The 20429-nt window shown below is 54.9% G+C and overlaps 1 protein-coding gene across 3 annotated transcripts in view; it reads right to left on the reverse strand.

Annotated features, from left to right (window-relative positions):
- MAD1L1 (mitotic arrest deficient 1 like 1) overlaps window positions 1-20429 on the reverse strand; it is a 405930-nt gene that overhangs the window by 375253 nt on the left and 10248 nt on the right. For all 3 annotated transcript variants that reach the window (XM_032145960.2, XM_032145959.2, XM_058434334.1), the window contains exons 5-10: window positions 20125-20304; window positions 16877-17001; window positions 15513-15594; window positions 13706-13836; window positions 13434-13548; window positions 10764-10825 (exon numbers count right to left, since the gene is read on the reverse strand). In XM_032145960.2, coding sequence (XP_032001851.1) covers window positions 10764-10825; window positions 13434-13548; window positions 13706-13836; window positions 15513-15594; window positions 16877-17001; window positions 20125-20304 — 695 coding nt within the window. The remainder of the gene's footprint in view (window positions 1-10763; window positions 10826-13433; window positions 13549-13705; window positions 13837-15512; window positions 15595-16876; window positions 17002-20124; window positions 20305-20429) is intronic.

Below are 20429 nucleotides of genomic sequence, written 5' to 3' on the forward strand. Positions count from 1 at the left end.
ACCAAACCGGCGCCAATTAAAATGGACCAACATACCTGACAGTCGCCCGCCTTCCCAAGCACCACCAGGGCGTCTGGTATTGATCAACTCATCAGCCGGGTAATTACAAATCACGCGCACGGTAACTAGGATAATAAAACTGCCCAGGCTGGCTGGTCAATTAGACCTTTCCTTAGAGGAAAATCACGCATCCCCTCACTGTCCTCCTAATTGGCCTCACACATCAGGGAAGCTGGCCCCTGAGACTTGTCATCTGGCCAGTCTACAAATGTTTTTGGGAAAATGTCCAGGTCAGCACTGACAGGTGCCCAGATTTGACTACAGGGGATGGGTCAGCAATTCCAGGTGGGCATAGCTGCCAGGCCTCTGAGCCAGCAATGCCCGCCTCCCATCTCCCCAGCCCAGCCTCCTCTGCAGCCCCTCCTCACCCCCCTCAGGCCTGCCCCTGCCGACGGGTACAATGCCCACCCGGCGGGATGGGAAGCAAGGCCAGATTGAGGCACAACCAGACAGGCAAGGAGCCACATAACAGCAGCATCTTGGCCACGAGCAAATGATTTCCTCCCTAAAGTGGAGACTCGGCTACAGGCCTTGACACCCACTCCCTTCCTATTTCATAGGGTCCCCCTCAGTGGGAGCTGCTAAATGACATTTTTGAAAAGCCAAGACTTTGAAGATGCCTGCTCTCCTCACTGTACTGTGACTTCGAGCTGAATCTCTCTAGAAACGTTGAAAGCACACCACCCCAATTAGGTGACAGCAGTCACACGCCGTGACAGGAGCGCACAGCACTCATGCTTTTCGGGAGGGCGGTGTGGCATCAGCTAGGAGTCTCAAACACCCATCTCTTTTGAACTAAAAATTCTCCTTTTAAGAATTTACCCAACCAGCATAGCATGGCTAATTAGGGAAAGAAGCTGGAAACACCCTAAGTGTCCATCAACAGGGGCTGCTGGAGTCTGAGTCCGTCTGCACTCCAGCACACCCCGCAGCTCTTTAAAGTAGTTCAGCAGACCAGCCTGTGCTGGGGCCAAAAAACTGTCAAAAACGGAGTGAAAACAGTTGCAGAATAAAACTGTGGAAGGAGCCCCAATTTTAAAAGGTGACGGGAGTACATAAAGAGCTTCTGGCCGGGCGCGGTGGCTCACACTTGTAATCCCAGGACTTTGGGAGGCTGAGGCGGGCGGATCACGAGGTCAGGAGATTGAGACCACGGTGAAACCCTGTCTCTACTAAAAATACAAAAAAATTAGCCGGGCGTGGTGGCGGGCGCCTGTAGTCCCAGCTACTCGGAGAGGCTGAGGCAGGAGAATGGCGTGAACCCGGGAGGCGGAGCTTGCAGTGAGCCGAGATTGCGCCACTGCACTCCAGCCTGGGCGACAGAGCGAGACTCCGTCTCAAAAAAAAAAAAAAAAAGAGCTTCTATGTACACACATTTCCAGAACAACACACAGGAAACTCATCAGGCATTGCCTAGAAGGACGAACTGGGGCCAAGCACAGCATGCCCTGCTGCCCACATCCAGGGCAATCAGTTCTATTCTGGAACAGGCCCCCAGGAATACTGAGAACACAAGGTGACGATGGCCAGGAAGCTGTGACACGGGGCACCCAGCCCTGAGTGAGGTCACCAGGGAGGGCAGGAAAGGAAGACCACGTTCCACTTTTCATTCCATTCGTTTGCATTTATGTAGCTTGTTCTGCTTTTAATCAAATGTGAAACTCCTTGACCCTCTGCAGCCTGCACCTGACCCCACTTGCTGCCACTCCTCACAGCACTCCTGTGACGCGCCAAAGACCCAGGAGGTGCAGGCAGCCATGGCCGTAGGCCTTCTATAAACTCAGGGGATGGCTCCCTCCCCAAATGAAGGCTGGCTTAAACAGTACCCCCAGGCCACTCTCCAACTCAGTCCAAGTCGCCACTAAGGAATTTTCCTTCCCCTCACAGCTAATCCGAAGAGCTGACCGTCTGCTGTTGAAATGCCAGCTTGAGTGAGGTATGATCTGCATACGTGAACAGTTTGACAAGAGCACTGTCATGAGCTTTGCTGCGTGTACACCTGTGCAGCGATCACCTCCGTTATGCCAAAGGGTATTTCTAGCACCCCATAAGACCCCAATCATATCCCAGCACGAGACTCCAGGGATCACTGACCTGCTTTCTGTCACTGTTGTTCAGTTTTACCTTTTTAAAAAGTTCAAATCAGTGGGATGGTATAGTAAGTAGAAACTCAGTAAGTCTGCCTTCCTTCACTCAGCAAGAGAGACCCGTTCATGTTTCCAAGCACCGCCGCTACCGCGCATTACACTGTGTGGAGACACCACGGTCCACGCATCCCTTCACCTGCTGACAGGCACCTGAGTTGTTCCCGCTCTCAGACTATTAGAATAAGGCTCCTACAAACATTCCTGTACAAGTTTTCATGAGGCCACATTTTCTCTTGGGTTTCTCTTAGGTTAAATACCGAGGAATGGAACTGCAGGGTCATACCGTAAGTGTGTACAAAGCTACCAAACCATTTCCAAAGTGGCCACACCACTTCCTACTCCCAGGGGCAACAGGCCTGGCTGCTCTGCATCTCTGCCAGCAGTCAGGATGGTCAGTCTGCTTAATTTTAGCCATTTTATTGGGTGCCTAGTGGCATTTCACTGTGGTCTTGAAACCGCCTTGACAGAATTCTAAGTAACGAGAGAAATCTACATTACTGACTCCGTCTTGCTTCTAACCTCACAGGATCTTTTTTTTTTTTTTCTTATTCTAATACAGAGGCCAAGATAACTATGAGACGAATGTAGTTTATAGTTAAACTTCAAGGCAAGGAAAAATGACACCCGTCCTTGTTTGGAGATTAAGACTGGCATTACTACAGGGGCCTGAACTTTGCTAAAGAACAGGCACAGGTAAACTACGGCCTGTCAGTGCTTACTTAGCTTGCACTTCTACAGTGCCTGCTGCCCGGAGTCACATAACCAGATGTTGTCAGATTCGGAACTTCCTTAACGGCTCCTACAGACATCACTGCTGTGAAACCTAAAAAACTGGTCTTTGGGATATTTTTCAGATTTAGCATTTCAGCAGATCAAGAGATGCCACCTGGACCTGTGGCCCCACCTCCCAGGAACTGACTCAGCTGCACGGAGACAGTCCTGACACCCCTATGATTGCATCCCCAGCACAACCAACCAGCATTCACCACTCCCTAGGCCACTACCCGCCAAAACACCCTCAAGCCATCGCCTCCGAATTCTCAGGGAGACAGATGTGAGAGTTATCTCCCGTCCACCTCCCTCGGCTGGCTCTGCAATCATTAAACTCCCTCTCTGCTGCCACACCTGCCGTTCTCGGTGCATTGGCTTTCTGGGCAGCAAGAAGAACCCTGTCGGGCGATTAGAGTCTTAATTTGCATTCCCCTAATAACTAACAATGTTGACCATCTTTTCATGTCCTTATTTACCATCTATATACCTTCTCTTGTAAACTATCTGTTAAAAGCAGGCCGGGTGCAGTGGCTTACACCTGTAATCCCAGCACTTTGGGAGGCCAAGGCAGGCAGATCACCTGAGGTCAGGAGTTTGAGACTAGCCTGGCCAACATGGTGAAACCTGTCTCTATTAAAACACAAAAATTAGCCGGGTGTGGTGGTGCATGCCTGGAACCCCAGCTACTCAGGAGGCTGAGGCTGGAGGATTGCTTGAACCTGGGAGGCGGAGGTTGCAGTGAGCCAAGATCGTGCCACTGTACTCCAGCCTGGGCGACAGAGCGAGATTCCATCATCAAAAAAATAAATAAAGTATCTGTTAAAAGCCTTCTGGCCATTTTCTAAACTATGGTAATCTTACTAATTTGCAAGAGTTCTTTCTCTATCCTGGAGCACATCGTTGGTCAGATACATGTTAATATCTCGCAAATATTTCCCTAGTCTATGGTCTGCCTTTTCACTTTGTGTCTTTTGAGAGCAGAAGTTTTCAATTTTGATGAAGTCTAATTTATCAATTTTTTCATTTACGGTTCATGCTCGTTGTATCATAAGACCTCTTTGCCAAACCCTAGCTTCCAGATTTTGTGACTTTTACACATAGGTCTCTGCGTCATTTGAGTTAAATCTTGTGTCCAGCATGAGGCAGGTGTTAAGGCTCATCCTCACCACGAACAGCCTACTGGTTTGCCACGCACAGTGAAAAGATTCTTTCTCCCACTGAACTACCTGGACACTCTGACAACAATCAACATTGTATTCTTCAATCATTTCTGAATGTTCTACTCTGTTCTGTTGATTTACATATGTCTATACTTAATACCACAGTGTCTCGATTTATGCAATTTACAACGTGTCTTGAAATTGGCCAGTGTAAGCCGTATAACTTGTTCTTTTTCGAAACTGTTATGGCTGTAACAATTTATAGGTGCTTTACATTCCCATAGAAATTTTAGAAATTGTCAGCCGGGCGCAGTGGCTCACGCCTGTAATCCCAGAACTTTGGGAGGCCAAGGCGGGTGGATCACTTGAGGTCAGGAGTTCAAGACCAGCCTGGCCAACATGGCGAAACCCCGTCTCTACTAAAAATACAAAAATTAGCTAAGCATGGTGGTCCATGCCTGTAGTCCCAGCTACTGGGGAGGCTGAGGCAGGAGAATCGCTTGAACCCAGGAGGCAGAGGTTGCAGTGAGCCAAGATCATGCCACTGCACTCCAGTCTGGGTGACAGAGTGAGATTCCATCTCAGAAAAAAAAAAAAAAAAAAAAATTTTAGAGATCAGTTCATCAATTTCTGCTGGGGCTTTGATTGGGACTATATCTGGGTCAATTTGAGCAAACTGCCATCTTAACAATAATGAATCTTCCAATACACGACCACAGTACCTTTATGATACTCTAAAATATATTTGGTCTTTCTGTTCCCTGACATACATGCAGCTCCTTATCTGGAGTGAGAAGAGTGTCTCTTGTGAACTAATGAGCTGAGTGCTGGTTGGCAGCCCCCAGGCAGCTTCAGATAGGGTGGTCATCCGAAACACCAACGTGGGATTAGAGGGTTGGGACTTTGAGTCCCACCCCTCAACCTCCTAGGAGGGGAGAGGGGCCAAAGGGTGAGTTGATTTCCAACGGCCAATGGTGTAATCAATCACGCCTCTGTGATGAAGCCTCCATAAAAACCCATAAACAAGCCCAGGGTTCAGAGCTGCACACACGGAGGCTCCTGGAGGGTGGTGTGCCCAGAGAGGGCATGGAAGCTCCGCACCTCTCCCCATACCTCACTCTGCCAACCTGTTCACTGTATTATTCGTAACATCCTTTATAACACATGACTAAACATAACAAAGCGTCTTCCTGAGTTCTGTGAGCCACACTAGCAAATTAATGAAACCCAAGGAGTGGGTAGCAGGAGCCTCGTTTAATAGCCTGTCAGTCAGAAGTACAGCTGACGTCAGTGAAAGAGGAAGAGAAGAACACGGTAAAACGAAGCAGAGGTGCCGGCCAGCTCCTTGCACCTGGAATCTGAAGGGGGCACAGACATGTGGGACTGGGCCCTGACCCGGTGGAAGCTGATGGAACTCCAGGCAGACAGTGTGCAGATGAGGCTGCAAGACACCCAGCTGGTGACCCCCGGAGAACTGCTTGGTGTGGGGGAAACCTTCCAGTATCTGGTGTGAGAGGCTGTGTGAGAGCAGGGGGGAAAAGAGTTCATTTCTCCTCTCACAATGTCTCCACTTTTCTACATTAGGTGATCTTTAATGTCTCAGTTGCGTCTTAAACTTCTCAGTGTACAAATCTTACACAGATTTTCTTATATGCATTCCTAATATTTCAAGGACTTTGATGCCATCACATGTGGTATGTACTTCGAGTGGCTCACTGCTAGTATACAGAAACATAACCTATTTTGGTACATCGTCCTTGTATCCCGTGACCCTGTAAACCTCGCGGTTTAGTCCTACTGGCTTGTCATTTATTCCCTGGGAATTTCTATAGATAATTATGTTGTCTCCAGGTAGTTTTACTCCCTCCTTTCCAGTCTGTCCATCTTTCCCTTTTGCTTCCCTAATTATACTGGTGACGATCTCCAGTACAGTGCAACCAGGGGTGATGGGAAGAGACACTCTGCCTGGTCTCCGTGTCAGGGATGCAGCCAGTCTCACCTTGTATTATATCAGCTGTGGTTTTCTGCAGGTGTCTTTTTCCTGGTTGAGGAAGTTCTCTTCCCTTCCTAGCTTGCTGAGAATTTTCAATCACAAACGAGTTTTGGATTGTTACAAATGGTTGTGCTGTTCGCCTATGGAGGTGGCCTGCACCCCCTTTCATTCTACTGAAACAGGTGATTTTCCAAAGAGAAGCAAGCACCCTGCATTCCCAGATGGCCTCCAGCCTCACACCACCTTTCCCACTGGCCTCTCTCTATTACTCCTCCTTCTCCTCCTGTGCCCCTGAGGTCTTGCAGAGGATGACATGTACCTCAAAGGGTGTGTGCTGGCATCCACTTTCCTCACCCGTAAGTCATTCCCCAAGACAGACCACGCTCCTGGGAGACCAAGCTGATCACATCGCTGCCTCCAGACACATGCCTCGCACTGCTGTTAACTCCCTCAGCCCAACTTCCAGCACCCTAAGGATGAGGGTGTCCACACCACATTCCTAGCACTGGCATCCTGCCCTTCCCCACATGTGTGTTCAGGCAGGCTCATCCACACACTGTGTCCCTCCCTGCCTGTGACTTCAAAGTCGTAGAAACTAACATGCCCCCAGCCTGCAGGACCCCGTGTGCTGCACACATCACATGTGCCCAGGTCTGTGTGACACATAAGGACCTCGTTCCACAGGGTCTTCCCATGGTTTCACTGACTCACCCCAGCCAGCCTGCACCCTCCTCTCCTAAGACATAAGAAGCCCCACATGGGGAAGAGGGTGACCAGGCCACTCTCTCCTGGAGCTCAGTCAGGGTTCATCCAAGCCCAGGGCGAGGAGAAGAGCCCTCTGAGGACTGCAGGACGTCAGCGCCCTGTCCTTACGGAAGGGCCCACGCAGAGGACGTCTGGCCTCAACGCCAGGAGCTCACAGCCCACAGCCCACAGGCCTGAGGGCCCCAGGACACTGGTCAGAAACAAGGCAGGCAGGCATGGGACAGCCAGAAGCGCCCCCCTGAAGGCAGTCAGGAACAGTGGCCACAAGCCCCTCATATCCCCATCGACCAAAACCCCGGTGTCAGCAAGCAAGTCCCATGGTGGGACAGCAGCGGTCCACCAGGCCAGAGAGACCCAAGGGAAGCCGCTGTGGGAAGGATCACCAAGGTGGGGGCACCACCTAGTGGCAGCAGCTCCTCCACACCCACAGGGCCGGGGCCTCGGCAAGCCCCAAATCCCAGCAAAGCCTGGGCCCGAAGGCAAGCAGACGCCAGCCCACCCGGCACAGGCCCAGGGCACACCCAGCCACAGAGCCCTCTGCTTCCAGGACATCTGATGTCACCTCAGGTCCCCATGGCTGAGAGAAGGGGATCCCCAAGCTCGCCCACAGAGGCACGCATGTCTCCACACACGAACGGCAAGTGCACTCAGCCCTCCCACAGGGACCACAAGCGGCAGCCGTGGCCCCCGTGGCCCCCATGGCCCCAGCTTCTCACCGCATCTGTGTCCCTGTTGCCCACTTCATCACCACATTTAATGCTGCCAGACATGGGCTTCAGAAATCCCTAAGAACTACCCCAAACCTGGTCCCTAAAAACAGAAAAGAAAGCCCAGTGCATCTCAGGTTTACTCAGAAATCTACTCTGGTTTTTGTTTTTGTTTTTTAGAGACAGGGACTCACTCAGTCACTGGAGTGCAGTGGTGCAATCACAGCTCACTGCAGCCTTGACCTCCTGGGCTCAGGTGATCCTCCCACCTTAGCCTCCTGAATAGCTGGGACTACAGGTGCACACCACTGAGAACAGCTAATTTTTGTTTTGTTTTGTTTTGTTTTGTTTTGTTTTTGGTACAAACAGGGTCTCAACTACGTTCCCCAGGCTAATCTCAAACATCTAGGCTCGAGCAATCCCCCTGCTGCAGCCTCCCAAACCACTGGGATTACAGGTGTGAGCCACTGTGCGCAGCCAGAAATGCACACATTTACCAAACCCTCCCGGTGATTCTATGAGCTGTATTCAGCACCGCCAGCCTGCATTCCCATGGACTGCGGCATGAGCACCACCCCCACTGACGTCGAGCGTGAGTCACCCGAGATCCGGGCCTGATGCAGAACCACACTCAGACACCCGCCCTGTGGAGCACGACGCAAGGAGCGGCGGGGAGCCCTGAAGGGGCCCAGGCATGGCAGGCAACCCAGCACGTGAGGAAACCTGCCCCCTACCAGGCCCATGGCCAAGGCCAACACAGGAGACTAGGGGTCAACCCCCACAGTGAGGACGGCTCCATCTGCCTTCCTGGCCATCAGCCTCCGGCTGCTCAGAGAGGACGCTCGCACCAGCCCTCTCCAACTCACAAGGCCCTCCATAAGTACACGATCACGTCGGATCTTCACACGCAGTTGGGGAGAAGAGCTCCATGTCCCCCTTTCAATAAAGAGAACGCTGGCCCAGAGCAGCGCAGTGACTTGACACAGGTCTTACTGTTGGTGACAGGGGGTGGGGGGGGAGGGCCTTGAATCCAGCCTCCGAAGCACTGTCTATGTTCCTCATCAAAGCTGCAGGGCACCACACATGCATGCCACTTGCCTCCCACCCACTTTAAGCTGGTGGTGGGCACAGGCAGCCCACCTCCACCAGCCCTGCAGACCAACCCCTCCTCTCCCTCATCCAGGGCCTGGCCACCAGGGAGGGCAGAGTGAACACAGAACACACAGGCAGGCAGAACCCCCGGGCCAGCTTGCCCTCATGCTGGCCACGCCCATGCCAGCTCGCCCTCACACAAGCCATGCCCAGGCAGGGCGCTCAGATGTGGGAACAGGGCCAAAAGGAGCCACAGTACTTTGAAACCAGCCAGAGACAGCAGCCAGCTGCACCAGGTCTGGTGTCTGACTGACACCCGGTGCCCCGGGGCAAACTGCACACTGGACACTCCAGCAGGGCCGGGCCCATCAGGCACGTGGGGGCCTCTGATGTCCCTTCACAGGAAAGAAGTCACAGAGGTTTCTCATCTGGCCAGAGTATGCCTGGGAGCAGAAGGGTCGCCTTCCAAGCAATTAATAAGCCCAGAGAACAGACAGAAGCACAAAGCATTTAGGCCCCGCTGAGGCCGGCCCTACTGAAGTCTGTGTTCTACAGGGGGAGTTCAAGAGGAGACAGCAGCCTGGACTGTGCTCTCACTTAGCAAAGCTCAAAGAAAATGAAGAGGCACTTTCAGGTGACAGAGAACTGAAGCCAGTAATGCTGATGAGAAGGTAGTGGATTCCAGAACCAGCAGTCGGACGGTGTGGTCAAAGGATAGCTCTTTCAGAGAGTCTCAGTCTCAGCCTAGTTTCCAAGAACAGCAGGAAAGACAGGCAAGAAGCGGGAAGCCTTGAAATCTCACAAGCAAACACAACAAGAGGCCGCCTCGGCACCCGCACCACAGGCCCTGAGCCCCGGGCTCCGATGGCTCCTTCAAAAGCATCGCTCCTGCACCTCCTCGAGACCCGGTGCACACAGGACAACCAGGAAGGGGGGCCCAGACCAGGGCTGCCAAGAGGCAGTCACCTGCAGGCACACAGCGGCTGAAGGGCAGGGGCCAACTGAGCAGCTGCTGGAGAAAGATGAGCGCAGGGCCCTGGGATGGATGGGGCAGGAGGACAGACAGGACCAGACCTGGGAACGCTCCAGCTACCTGTCTATAAGAATACCATCCCCAGCATCCAGGTGGTCCCCCAGCAGCTCCACCCCACATACCTCCACCCACGTGCTGGCACTCAGCTTGGCACAGACTGGGTGAAGAGGCTGCTACAAGCACAAGACAATCGTCTTCCACTATGGTGGGTGAGAACCGTTTGGATCTGTGTCCCTGCCCCAAACCTCATGGTGAATTGTAATCCCCAGTGCTGGAAGTGGGGCCCGGTGGGAAGTGTTTGGATCCTGGGGCGGATCCCTCATAGCTTGGGTCTGTCTTCATGATAGTGAGTTCTCATGAGATCTGGTCATTTAGAAGTGCGTGGCACCTCCCTCCCAACACTACTCATGCTCGCTCGTTCTCTCGCTCTCTCGCTCCTGCTTTCGCCATGTGGCGTGCCTGTTCCCCCTTCACCTTCCGCCATGACTGAAAGCTCCCTGTGGCTTCACTAGAAGCCAAGCAGATGCCAGCACCATGCTTCCTGTACAGCTGCAGAAGCGTGAGCCAATTCCACCTTCTTCTCTTCATCATTACCCAGTCTCCAGTATTTCTTTATAGCAATGCAAGAACAGCCTAATACAGTCGGTTTTTCTTAATTCTAAAAACTCAGTTCATCTCCACTGGTTACAGTTCCCTAAAATGATTTCCCCCAAAAGCAATTACTTCCTCAGTACACACCAAAAAGAGTCCTTTCACAAAGCCCCGCAACGCAGGGCAATCAGACGCCTGCCACTGGTTTGCTGTGGATATTCTGCTTCTCAATGGAGATGTTACTAAGGCTTCAGCAGGATGAGTCGCTCGGTTCCACTGCGCCACCCGCTGGGAAAGGCCTCATTAAACCTGAGCAGCCCGGGACAAATGCCCCCCACCAGCCACAGAGATGCCTGGCTGGAGACAGCGCTAGTGAGCAGGCTCTGCTCTTCCCCGACGACCCTTCAAAGAAGGCGGGACCCCGAGGCACCTGCCCCTCCCTACCTGATGCTCAGGCCGGTGGTCTGGTCCAGTCTCTCCCAGCTTTGCAGCTTGGCCAGCAGCCTCTGAAAATACAACAAAAGCACAGACCCCATCATCACCTGCCACAGGATTATCACATAAGACTGACAATAATGATCATGGCGCTAAGTCCCTGACCTCTCAGGAGAGCCTGCCCTCATCTCTGAGCTGGGCGCCACATGCTCCAAGTCTGCTTGGAAGCGGCCAGGTTATTATTCCCCAACTGCAGAAGCCACACTGGCACTTCCTGCCTCACTCCTTCCTGGCCCCATAAATTCAAGTATGAATCCCAGCAAGCTAAAAGCAATGTGTGGCCGTGGAGGGAGAAGGCAGACAGCTTCAGAAAGGATCCTGGGGTTGACTGTACCCCAGGGAGCAGCCTCAGGTGCTTGAGCTATGAGGACTCATCCCTCCCCCATCTTCCAGGGGCTCCTCAGGGAGCCAAGCCCTGGAGCAGACAGACTCAGTCCTGGAGCCAAACTTCCCACCATCACACAGCAGACCAGGACCAGCAGGCCCCAGGAGAGGAGAGCAGCCACCCTGGGGCATGAGGGAGGGTGACATCACTGCCTACAGGCCAGCCCACCCCTCTGTGTCACACGCCTGTCCCACGCTGAGCCTCATCCCAAAGAGGTGAGTCTCACGACCCTTCTAGGATGGAAGCAATCTGAGGGCAGGGACTCTGTGCCTTTGTTCTGGCCTTGCTTCACCTCCACCCAGGGCCAAGCACCATGCTGTTATCAACGCTCCACTCGGCAAGTCGGTCAGGTATTCTCAGAGCCCCTCCTATGCACAGGCATGCACTTGACTAGTAACTATATGACAGCCAACGCTACAGAACATTCTCTACGCGCCAGGCGCTCCTCTGAGCACTTTGCATAGACTCATGTGAGCCTCACAGGCCCGACAAGGCAGCCAGCACCACTCCTTCCTGTGCAGACAGGGAGACGGACAGGGAGGTGAAGGAGCTGGCCCAGGGCCATGGAGCAGCAAGCACCCAACTACAGAGTGTGGCTTGAGAGCCCCAACTCTTCAACCATCAAACAATAAATTACACCGCGGGAGAGAGAAAAGGATGTCTCATGAGAGCTGTCTTTTCAGGCTAAGCTCCGACAGAACCCAGCATCTGAGAGAAGAGTCCCTGCCGGACACCCCCACTGGCAGGGAGCCACCTCACCGCGGGTCACAGGGCCAAGGCCCCAAAAAGACCTTGGCTGTATCACAGCTCTGAAGAGGACAGAAACGCCACGCCACCCAAGGGGGACTCTGGAAGTGGCCAGCCAGACAGGTGGGCAGCTGCAGAGCACTGTAGATGGAGTCTGCTCTCCTGCCAGGCCCCACAACCACCGGAGAAAGGCGGCACAGGTGTGCCAGGCACAGAGGGGAGTGGCTGTGGCCACAGGGAAGGGGCGTGAAAGACAGAGGACCCAGGCAGGGGCCAGAAGGCCTAAATTCTGGTCCAAATTTGCTGTGCACCGGGCAAGAGAGGGAGCTTCTCTGAACCTGTTTCCTCCTCTGCCCGCAACAAGACTGCAGGATGCTTTCCAGCACTGAAATCTTCCTACCAACTGCCACGGTGAAGGCAGAAGACCCCCAGTACAGGGCCCTGCCAGCCCTAGTCCTCACAGTGCCACACGCACTCTGACTCACCCTCTGTACCAGTTCCCTGCTGCAACCGAAACAGATCACCACAAACTAAGTGGCTTCAAACAACACAAATCGGTGTGGCACAGAGGCTCACGCCTGTCATCTCAGCACTTTGGGAGGCAAAGGCGGGAGGATCACTTGAGCCCAGGAGTTCAGGACCAGCCTGGGCAACACAGGGAGACCCCATCTCTACAAAAATAATTTTTAATATTTAAAAAGCCCGGCCAGGGGCGGTGGCTCACGTCTATAATCCCAGCACTTTAGGAGGCCGAGGCGGGTGGATCACGAGTTCCAAGAGATCAAGACCATCCTGGCCCACACGGTGAAGCCCCGTCTCTACTAAAAATATAAACATTAGCTGGGTGTGGTGGCGGCGCCTGGAGTCCCAGCTACTCAGGAGGCTGAGGCAGGAGAATCGCTTGTACCCAGGAGGCGGAGGTTGCAGCAAGCCGGGATCGCACCATTGCATTCCAGCCTGGGGACAGGGTGAGACTCTATCTCAAAAAAAAAAAAAAGCCCACAAATGTAATATTTTATAGTACTTTAGTTCAGAAATGCAAAACGGGTCTCCCCGAGCTGGAATCATGGTGTTGGCAGGGATGTGTTCCTTCTGCAGATTCCAGGGGAGAGTCCACTTCCCTGCTCTTTCCAGCTTCCAGAGGCACCCACATTCCTTGGCTTGTGGCCCCTCCTCCATCTCCACACCCAGCAAGAGCTGCCAAGTCCCTCTCACGTCACTCTGAGCCCCCAGGATGGCCCAGGAGCCCTTCCCCGCCGTGGGCCAGCTAACCAGTCACCTCATTCGCCCTGCCAGGGAAGGTGCTATGTTCACAGGCTCTGGGGATGAGGCATGGACCTCTCTGGGGACCACGATTCTGCCTCCCATACCATCACAGCAACCTCCATCTTGTAGGTGAGCAGCTGGTGGGTGTGACCACAATACCGAGGCTCCTCCAGGCAGGGCAGAGGACACCCACAGGAACCGCACACCACACAGGCCCTCACCTCGTTCTCCAGCTCCAAGCCAACCAGCGTCTCCTGCATCTTCTCCTGGCGCCCCAGCTTCCTCTGCAGCCCTTCCAGCTCTTCCTGGAGCAGCCCGTTGGTCTCTCTCATCTCCCTGGCAGTGCCACAAAGAGTCGCTCAAATAGCCACACACCCCAGGGATAAGGCCAAGAGCCCGGGAGCCCTGCCCCTACAGGGTCTGCAAGGCGGGCTCCATGCGCACAAACCGAGACTCACTCGAGGCGGCTGCCCCATCCCCCGCAACCCCTCACCGCAAGCGCGCGCTCTCCTCCCGCAGCTGCTTCAGCTCCCGTTCCAGCCTAGGGAGCCGCACCAGCTCAGACTTCATGTTCTTCACAATCGCTGCATCCTGCTCTTGCAGGGACAGCTTCTGCTCCAGATCCTGATGGAGGCCAGGGACAGAGAAGAAGGGGAAAATGAGCCACGAAGAGACCTGGAGAAAATCACATGCACACGACTAAGAGAAAGAAACCAGTCTGCAACGGCTACATGCACTGCAGGATCCAACCACAGGACGTTCTGGGAAAGGCGGGGGTTCTCAAGGGCTCAGAACGAGAGAGGCAGGGATTGACTGGGGGAGCAGAGAGGATTTTTAGGCAGTAAAACTTTTCTGTGTGACACTCTAACGGCAAATATAGAACATTTTACATCTGCCCGAACCATACACTGTCCCACTCCAAGAGTGACCCTCGCGTGACCTGTGGACTCTGCGTGACACTGATGTGTCTAGGCAGGTTCATCACCGTCACATGTGCTCCACTCTACCAGGGGAGGCTGCGTGTGTAGGAGGGGGGAGCAGGGGGTACACAGGAGCTTTACCTTCTGCTCATTTTGCTGTGAACCTAAAATTGTTCTAGAAAATACCATCCATTAAAAATTAAAGTCACTAAGGTCACAAAGTTCCTCTGCTAAACTGCCGCAGGTCCTCGGCAGCCTCCCTGCCTCAGGACTCTCCTGTGGGAGGCCTTCCTGGGCTGCACCAGGGGCCTCGAAGCTGCTTCCAATACTGAGCCTCAGCGTCCACTCCAGGGCAGCTCTTCCCAGCGCTGTCCTCCCAGCCCCCCGTGCATTGGGAGCTGGCATTCACACTGCACACCACCGGCCTGCTGTGCTCACCACCTGCCCTCGGGGAGCTCTCCAGGAGCGAAAGTCTATCTCAAGTCTGGTCCAGGATGGCACTTCATGGTAAAACATCCCACCCCTCCCATGTCAAGCCCACTTCTGCCACTCTAGCAGCACGTGTGACAGCTCAGTCTTTCCAACAGTGAGGACAGGCTTTTCCCTACGGTACCCAGTCCCCTTAGGACACAGACAGCTGGCATCTGTGGAGCAGCAAGTCACTGAACAGGCAGAGTATGAAACCACGACCAAACCAGATGGTCATTCAACAAACACTAACAGAGTCCATCGCCCTGCCAGCCAGAAAATCCTGAGAGGTGGGCAGAGGGCTGTGAGAGGCCAGGGACCACCACCAGGAGGGGACATGGCAGAGGCTAGGTTGGGGGTGCCGGTCAGCTCTGCAGCCAGGAAGAGCTGGTGTGAAGCATGGAGGTGAGGGTGCATAGGGGCTGAGAGGGCACAGCCAGAGCACAGGGTCTGGAGGCTGCTCTCCAGGCAACAGGAGGCAGGAAAGGAATCTGGAGTCAACGTCTCCCTGGCACGTCCTCCACAGGGAAATGGCACAGCCTAAGCTTGAGTCAGACGCCCAGACTGAGACCCAGCTCCAGCTGTGCAACTGTGGGCAGCTTTCTCAACCTCTCTATGCCTGTAGCATCTTCTCACACTCATCAGCACGTGACGTCATCACACACACAGACATTTGCTCTTGGTGTTTGTGGTCAGTCTCCCTCCTCTAGAATATACGCTCCCGAGAGCGGAAGCATTTGCCTCATTCACCGCGGCATCCCTGGTGCCCAGCACAGTGCCCAGCACACAGGGCAGCAGCTAACCTCACAGAAGGACCACGGAGCTCGGCACCAGCACAGAAAGGCCAACAGGGGCAGGAGAGTCAAGGCCACCACAGGGATGTCCACAAGGCACTGACACGGAGTGACTCACCTTAATCTGCTGCTCGTGGTCTGCTCTTGCTTCCTGGCTGGCCTGGAGTTCCTGGATTTTCTGATTGGCTTCCTGGCATTTTCTATTGAAGGAAAAATACATCACACACAGAAACAGGCATGTGGCAAAGCCAACAATTCTCCTCAGCCTGAGACCCACCCCAGCACAGACCCACACACGTTCACTCCCACCCCAAGGTTCAGGACCCCCCGCGGCACAGACCCCCCCACACACACACTCCACTGCATGGGTACCCCAAAGTCCCAGGCCCCAGCCCCTGTGGGCTGGCTCTCAGGCCTCAGTCTGCTCATCCAGATGGGGTGCGTAGTGAGCCCAGGCCACCTGCAAGGTCCTCTCCAACAGTGGCACCCACAGCTCTCACCTGACTGCAGCAACCCCCAGCCCCGGTGCAGCTGCGGCAGGGCCCCACCCAGGAATGACCTCTCCTCTCTACTACAGAACTAGAACTCTCCTAATACGACATCTGCTGAGGGAAGGGTCCAAGTCTGCAGAAGGTGCCCACAGTCTCCAGACCGCACCTCCAGACAAGACTCTCACGTCTGTGCCTCGGCTCAGCCCTGTGCCTGGACATCCCTTCCCAGCCACGACCCCTCCACCTCCAAGGCACATGATGCTGCCCTTTCAACCTAGCCCTCAGCAGGGCACAGCGGCTCAGCCTGGGATCCCAGCACTCTAGGAGGCTGAGGCAGGAGGATTGCTTGAGGCCAGGAGCTCAAGACCAGCCTGGGTGACAAAGCGAGACCACCATCTCTACAAAACGTTTTTTAAAATTAGTCAGGTGCAAAACTAATCCCAGCTACTCGGGAGGCTGAGGCAGGAGAATCACTGAAGCCAGGAGGCGGAGGCTGCAGTGGCCGAGATGGTGCCACTGCACTCCATCCAGCCTAGGTGACAGAGCGAGACTCAATCTCAAAAAAAAAAAAAAAATTAGCCAGATGTACTGCACATGCTTGCAGACCCAGTTCCTTGGGAGGCTAAGGCAGGAGGATCACTTGAGCCCAGGAGGTTGAGGCTACAATGAGCCATGATTACGCCATTGCACTCCAGGCTGGATGACAGAGTGAGACCCTGTCTCAAAAAATAAAGTAAACTCTGGCTCTGCAGGAGCCCTCTCTAAGAAGGAAGGGGAGGAAGTTGCTGCCCCCATGCTGCTCCAGGAACATCAGGACACTTTCTGAGCTCATGGTCCTGGCTCCAGAGGCCTCAGAGTCTGCCCCTCTTCACTGTCTGTGAATTAGGACAGCATCTAGGAGTGCATCCACATCCCACCCAGCCACCAAGAGGCAGGACGCATGCCCCCACACGTGACCCGACCCCCGACCCCACACCCTGGCCCCACCCACTTGTGTTGCAGGTCCAGCTGCTCCTGCAGCTCCTGCTTCTCCGACTCCAGGCGCTTCACCCGCATATCCTGGTCCATCACACTCCACTGCAGTTCTGAGATCCTCCCCTTCAGTGCGTTGATGGTCTAAAAGCAGAAGGGACCAGAGAGCCACTCAGTGAGTGGAGCCCATGTGTGGAAGGAGCCTGCACATGGAGATGAGAAGAGCGGAGAGGACACCACCCACGTGCTATAATCAGGGCAGGAGGCAGAGGGGCAGAGGAATAAGGGGGCAGAGGGGCATCAGGCAGAGGGGTAAGGGGGCAGATGGCAGAGGGGCAAGGAGGGCAGAGGGCGGGGGGCAAGGGGGGCAGAGGGCGGGGGGCAAGGGGAGCAGGGGAGCAGAGGGCCAGGGGGCAGAGCCACCTCCTTCTGGAGGACGCGGGTCAGGCAGACGTTCACACGCAGGGCCCACCTTCCTCCTGGTGCTCCAGAGCAGCACAGCCCAGAGCCTGCCACGAGCCACCCAGGAGCTGACGGAGGAGACCCAGGCCCCAGCCAGGGCCCCTGGAAAGGAGGCTTGGTGACACGGCTTCAGAAGCAAAAGCCCCCACCAGCCAAGATGGGCCTGGACTCTCAGGCCTGGCACCTGGCAATCTCTGTGCCAGTGTCCTACGCTCCCAAAGTCCCACCAGGCATCCACATACCCACCACACCATCACTTCGGTCTTCCCTCCAACCGTGGCTCCTGTCCTCCCTCCCTAGCCACCCCAATGCTACTATGCCGGCTGTTTGCTAATGACATCGCCCTCGAACAACAGCAAGGCACTGGCCAACCAACAGGACAAAGACAGAGGCTGTGCAGGGGGCTGGGCTGTAACTGCTGGGGAGGCAGTGCGCTTGGAAGGGGAGCGCATGGCACGGGCAGGAGCGCCCCCGGGGAGGCGGCCCCTGAGCAAAGCCAGCAGCCCCTCTGGCAGCCTCCAGGACAGCAGGTCTGCCTGACATCACGGAACCCGCATGCAACAGAACTGCCACGCTTCATCCTGACCACCCCCACCAGGCAACCTTCTGAGGACCCTAACCCTCTGGAAAAGCTCAGAAAACCCCAGGTGTCCTCAGAGAAAGAACACGTGGGTCGAGCCAATGTGAAAAGCCGGACAGACCCTGAGAAGCGTCACTGTAAGTTAACACACGGAAACATATGGGCATAATGTCAGCTCTGGGGACCACGCACCCAGGGCAGGACAATGGCAAACTCACACAGCAAACGACCTGGGTGGGCCTGGCTGGGCGGCACCCTCCGCAAACAAAGAGGCCTCAGCACTCATTTCCTTGTCCCTGAGAACCCGTGCCTAGCTCAGGACCTGCTGAAGCCTATCACCGCTGTCCACCCCACGCCGCTCTGAGAAGGCCCACATGGGGGCTGCGCCCTCCCCACACGCCCACAATATGTACGGTTTACTTCACCACAACAGTGAAGCATCAACCTGGGAGTCAAAAAAGAAGAAAGGTATTAAAAACATACTAACAATAAACACATCCTCCCAGAGGTCTTCTGAACTCAATTAATACACACCGTGTGCCAGGGGCAAGGCCAGATGCAGGGCCGAGCCCACCTGCCCACAGGGGCACCCATGTTGTAGGGGACGCCGGACAGTTGGCAAGGAAGAGGCGCATAAGATAATTCCAGAGTAAGGAGCGTGACAATCAGGGCCCTGTGACAGGAGAAGGCAGTCAAGGCCTAGTGAGCAGGGAGGGCTTCCCTGAGGAGCTGCCATCTCGGCTTAGACATGACAGGCCAAAGCAGCAGCACCTGCAGCGCCACCATCTTCCCCTCGCCGCGCCCCACCCCACTGGGCACCGCCCTGCGGCTCCTGCAGTCTCCTGTTCCTCTGCCCCTCATGAAGTGCTGGGCACGACTCACCCTCCCCCATGGAACCACAGGTGCCCGCAGGCAGCGGGGACAGCCCCCGGCCCACCTCCAGCACAGCCCAGCACATGGGAACTGGAACCCAGAGCACGGGCAAGGCAAGAGCAGCTTCTCAGGAGCCAATCACGCCTCCTCTCCTGCCAATGTTCCCTCCAGAAGCAGATGGGGGAACAACCTGAACACGCTTCCCCAGCACCGCCCACAGAAAGGACCCACGGCCAGTTTCTGGACCCCTCCAGGACCCCCGCTGCACACCCACCCCACCCCCACCACGCCAGCAGATTTTCATGTTTCCTCTTGGCACCAGCAATCTTGATCGCCACAGAAAAAGGACAGGAGAGGTCAGAAGATTCCAATTTCCACCAGCGCCCACGTCTGGGCTGTTTCTAAAACGCAAGCAACCTTCACCAGGACTGCGGTTCACACAGGCTCTGGTTCAGAGGCAATTCTCCGACGCCATCAGATGCCTGTAATCCTTGTGGACAGTCAAAGAAATGCAAATCCAAACGTGCCTACTTAAGACTCCTGACAAAACAACAGCTATTTCCAGAAAAGACCACCATCCACGACAGGGAAGGCTACGGGGAAACTGGAGCCCTCAGCCAGGGCTCTAAGAACAACCGCTACAGAGACCACTGTCACTGGGGACTTTATATAACCCAGTCCTGGGTGTCTGTCCAAAGTCAACAGAAGCGAGGGCCGAGGGAAGGGCTACCTGTCGCATACATACACAAGTGAACGCAAACACACTAAACATCCACAAACAACAAAAAACGGATTCGTCAGCCATTTAAATTCATAATTACAAAGGCAAAAAAGTGCTTTTTTTTTTTTTTTTTTTGAGACAGAGTCTCACTGTGTTGCCCAGGCTGGAGTGCAATGGTGCAATCTCAGCTCACTGCAACCTCCACCTCCCGGGTTCAAGCGATTCTCCTGCCTCAGCCTCCCGAGTCCCACAGGTGGGGACTACAGGTGCGCACCACCACGCCTGGCTAATTTTTGTATTTTTAGTAGAGACGGGGTTTCACCGTGTTGGTCAGGCTGGTCTCCAACTCCCAACCTCAGACGATCCACCCACCTCGGCCTCCCAAAGTGCTGGGATTATAGGCGTGAGCCACCACGCCTGGCCCAAAGTCTCAACTTTTTAACTGAAAACTACAGAATGGAAAATTAATACTTCTACTGATGACAACTATGCACAAAACGCAGCTGCCCGTGTGGGAAGCACCATTGAACACACAAGCCGGCGCTGCAGTGGCGAACAACAGCATGCACTCCCTCTCCTCGGGAAAACAGCTCCAGGAGGGCGGGCCCCACGCAGCAGAGGCCCCGCTCACCTCGCCAGCCTGGGCCAGGCTGTCCTCCTTCTCACGCAGCCTCTTGCTGGCAGCGTCCAGGTTCTGCTGACACTGCCTGTTGCGCTCCAGCTGCTCCTGCATCTTCTCCTCCGCCTCGGCCTCCCGCTCCTGAAGCTGCCGGATGCGCGTCAGGAGCTCCTGGTTGCGGTCGACCTCACGCTGTCAAGAGAGCAAGAGTCAGATGCCACATGCCGCCCACAGGAGGGTCAGCGGGGAGCCCTCACCCCCACGCCTCTCTCAGAACATGCCGAGGCACAAAAAAGAGCCGAGCAGGACCCGTCAGC

The sequence above is a fragment of the Hylobates moloch genome, unplaced genomic scaffold, assembly GCF_009828535.3.
Source record: "Hylobates moloch isolate HMO894 unplaced genomic scaffold, HMol_V3 SCAFFOLD_24, whole genome shotgun sequence".
Classification (NCBI taxonomy): Eukaryota; Metazoa; Chordata; class Mammalia; order Primates; family Hylobatidae; genus Hylobates; species Hylobates moloch.